The 2,069-nt window shown below is 53.2% G+C and overlaps 1 protein-coding gene across 1 annotated transcript; it reads left to right on the top strand.

Annotated features, from left to right (window-relative positions):
* Positions 1-288: 288 nt before the first annotated feature.
* On the top strand, positions 289-2,058 carry LOC130588208 (sushi, nidogen and EGF-like domain-containing protein 1; the record flags this gene model as incomplete). Its single annotated transcript, XM_057389160.1, has 4 exons — positions 289-613; positions 754-891; positions 1,336-1,520; positions 1,945-2,058. Coding segments are annotated over 4 exons (652 nt in total), but the record flags the coding sequence as incomplete, so codon positions are not given.
* Positions 2,059-2,069: the final 11 nt, after the last annotated feature.

Raw genomic sequence — 2,069 nt, 5'->3', positions numbered from 1 at the left:
TCCTGTGGGAGCTGGGTCTTGGGAGGCTGGTGGGTTTTGAGGGGCTCACTGGGTTTTGGGGTGCCTTGAGAGGGTGGTGGGTTTTGAGGGGTTCAGTGGGTTTTGGGGYTCCTTGGGAGGTTGGTGGGTTTTGAGGGTCTCACTGGGTTTTGGGGTGTCTTGTGGGTGAGCCTTCCTATGGTTGGTGGGTCTTTGGGAGTCCCGAGCGTGGTGGCTCCTGAGGGGCTGGAAGGCGTTGGTGAGTTCAGTGAGTGGTGGTTCTCGGGGTGCTCTCGTGGTCCATCTCAGATCCCCACAGTGCTGTTCCCACCCGTTCCCGGTGTCACTCCAGGTGAACAACAACGGGGTGATCTCCTTCGATGAGCCCCTCAGACATTACAGCCCCGAGCCCCTCCCCATGACAGACGGGCAGCCTTTCGTGGCGCCCTATTGGGCGGACGCGGACAACGTGCTGGGTGGGGACATCTTCTACCGCCAGAGCACCGAGCCGGCGCTGCTGGCGGCCATCAGCCAGGACATCGGCCACTACTTCCCCAAAAGCCTCTTCATGGCCACCTGGGCCTTGGTGGCCACCTGGGACCACGTGGCCTACTATGGCTCCACCTCGGAAAAGGTGATGTCCATGGGGGATGGAGGTCACTCCTTGGCTCTTGGTGACTGCTTGGTGGCCTTGGTGACTGACCTATGGCTGACCTTTAGAGCCCATCCTTGACCTTCATGGCCTGTCCTTGACCTTTGTGACCTTTTCCGTAGGGAAACACCTTCCAGGCTGTGCTGACCACTGACTCCAAGATGTTCTACGTCATCCTCAACTATGGGGACATCCAATGGACCACGGGGGCGGCGAGTGATGGGGACACTGAGACGGGACTCGGAGGGACCCCAGCACATGTAGGTGGGGAGGGTGGAGGAGGAGGGGGAGGAGGATGTCCCACTCCATCTTCTGAGGATGATGATGATGAAGGTCAGGGATTGGCCCATCCCATTTCCTGGGGATGATAAAGATCCAGGATTGGCCCACAACATTTTTTGGGAAGATCAGGTTGTCCAGTCCAATCTTTTGGAAATGATGATGAAAGTCAAAAGTTGGCCCATCCCACCTACTGGAGACAGGAATAATGATAGTGGTAATGATGATGATGATGATGATGACGATGATGATGATGAAGATAGGAGGTTGTCCACCCTTCTCCTGGAGATGATGATGATGATAGTGAAAGGCCCATGTGTTTTCTGGGGTCCACACCAAATATGTTCACATCCTAACATCATTTTGGGGGTCCACCACCCCTTTGGGTGAGTTCAGCCCTCCTGGACTCCTCCCCAATTTTCCAGGCGGGATTCAATAGCGGTGATGACACCAACTTCTACAACATTCCCGGATCCCAAACCGATGCAGTCATCAACATCACCACCACCTCCAACGTCAAGGTCCCGGGATGCTGGGTCTTTCGGGTGGACGACTTCCAGGTGACAGGTGTGGACACCCCCCAGCCAAACAAGGACAATGGCTGCTTGTTGTAAGTTGGGCTTTTAGTGGAGAAAACTGAGAATTTTGGGGAGAAGTGGGGATTTGGGGGTTAAATTCAGGGGTAAGGGGGGGAAAAGTGGGAATTTTGGGGGGATAATTTGTGATTGGGGGAAGGCTGTTGTGAATTTAGGGGAAGATTGGGGATTTGTTGGGTAAAACTTGGAATTTGGGGGGGAACAGCGGGAATCTTGGTTAGAATACTGAGAATTTTGGGTCAAATCGGAAATTTGGGCAAACTGGACGTTTTGGAAACAGTTTGGAATTTGCTGGGGATTTGTGGGGATTTTATGGGATAATTTGTGATTTTGTGAGGGAAATTTGGAATTTTGGGGGGAATATTGGAGTGTTTCTGAGGACATTGGGGTTTTGAGGGCAAGTGGTTCTTCCTTTTGGGTTGTTGCTTTCTCCTCTAGGTGAATTGAGGGGAGTGGGGCACAGGGACACCACCACTGCCACCGTTGTCACCGAGGACATTACTGCAAAGGTCAATGTCATGTCAACCTCCAGCAGAGCAATAAAATTGAAGCCAAGGCATTGC

Source organism: Malurus melanocephalus, unplaced genomic scaffold (genome assembly GCF_030028575.1).
Source record: "Malurus melanocephalus ecotype Western Australia unplaced genomic scaffold, MMel_1.1 scaffold_3756, whole genome shotgun sequence".
Lineage (NCBI taxonomy): Eukaryota > Metazoa > Chordata > Aves > Passeriformes > Maluridae > Malurus > Malurus melanocephalus.
The sequence above is the reverse complement of the archived record's forward strand: the minus strand, read 5'-3'. Positions and strand labels throughout refer to the sequence as shown.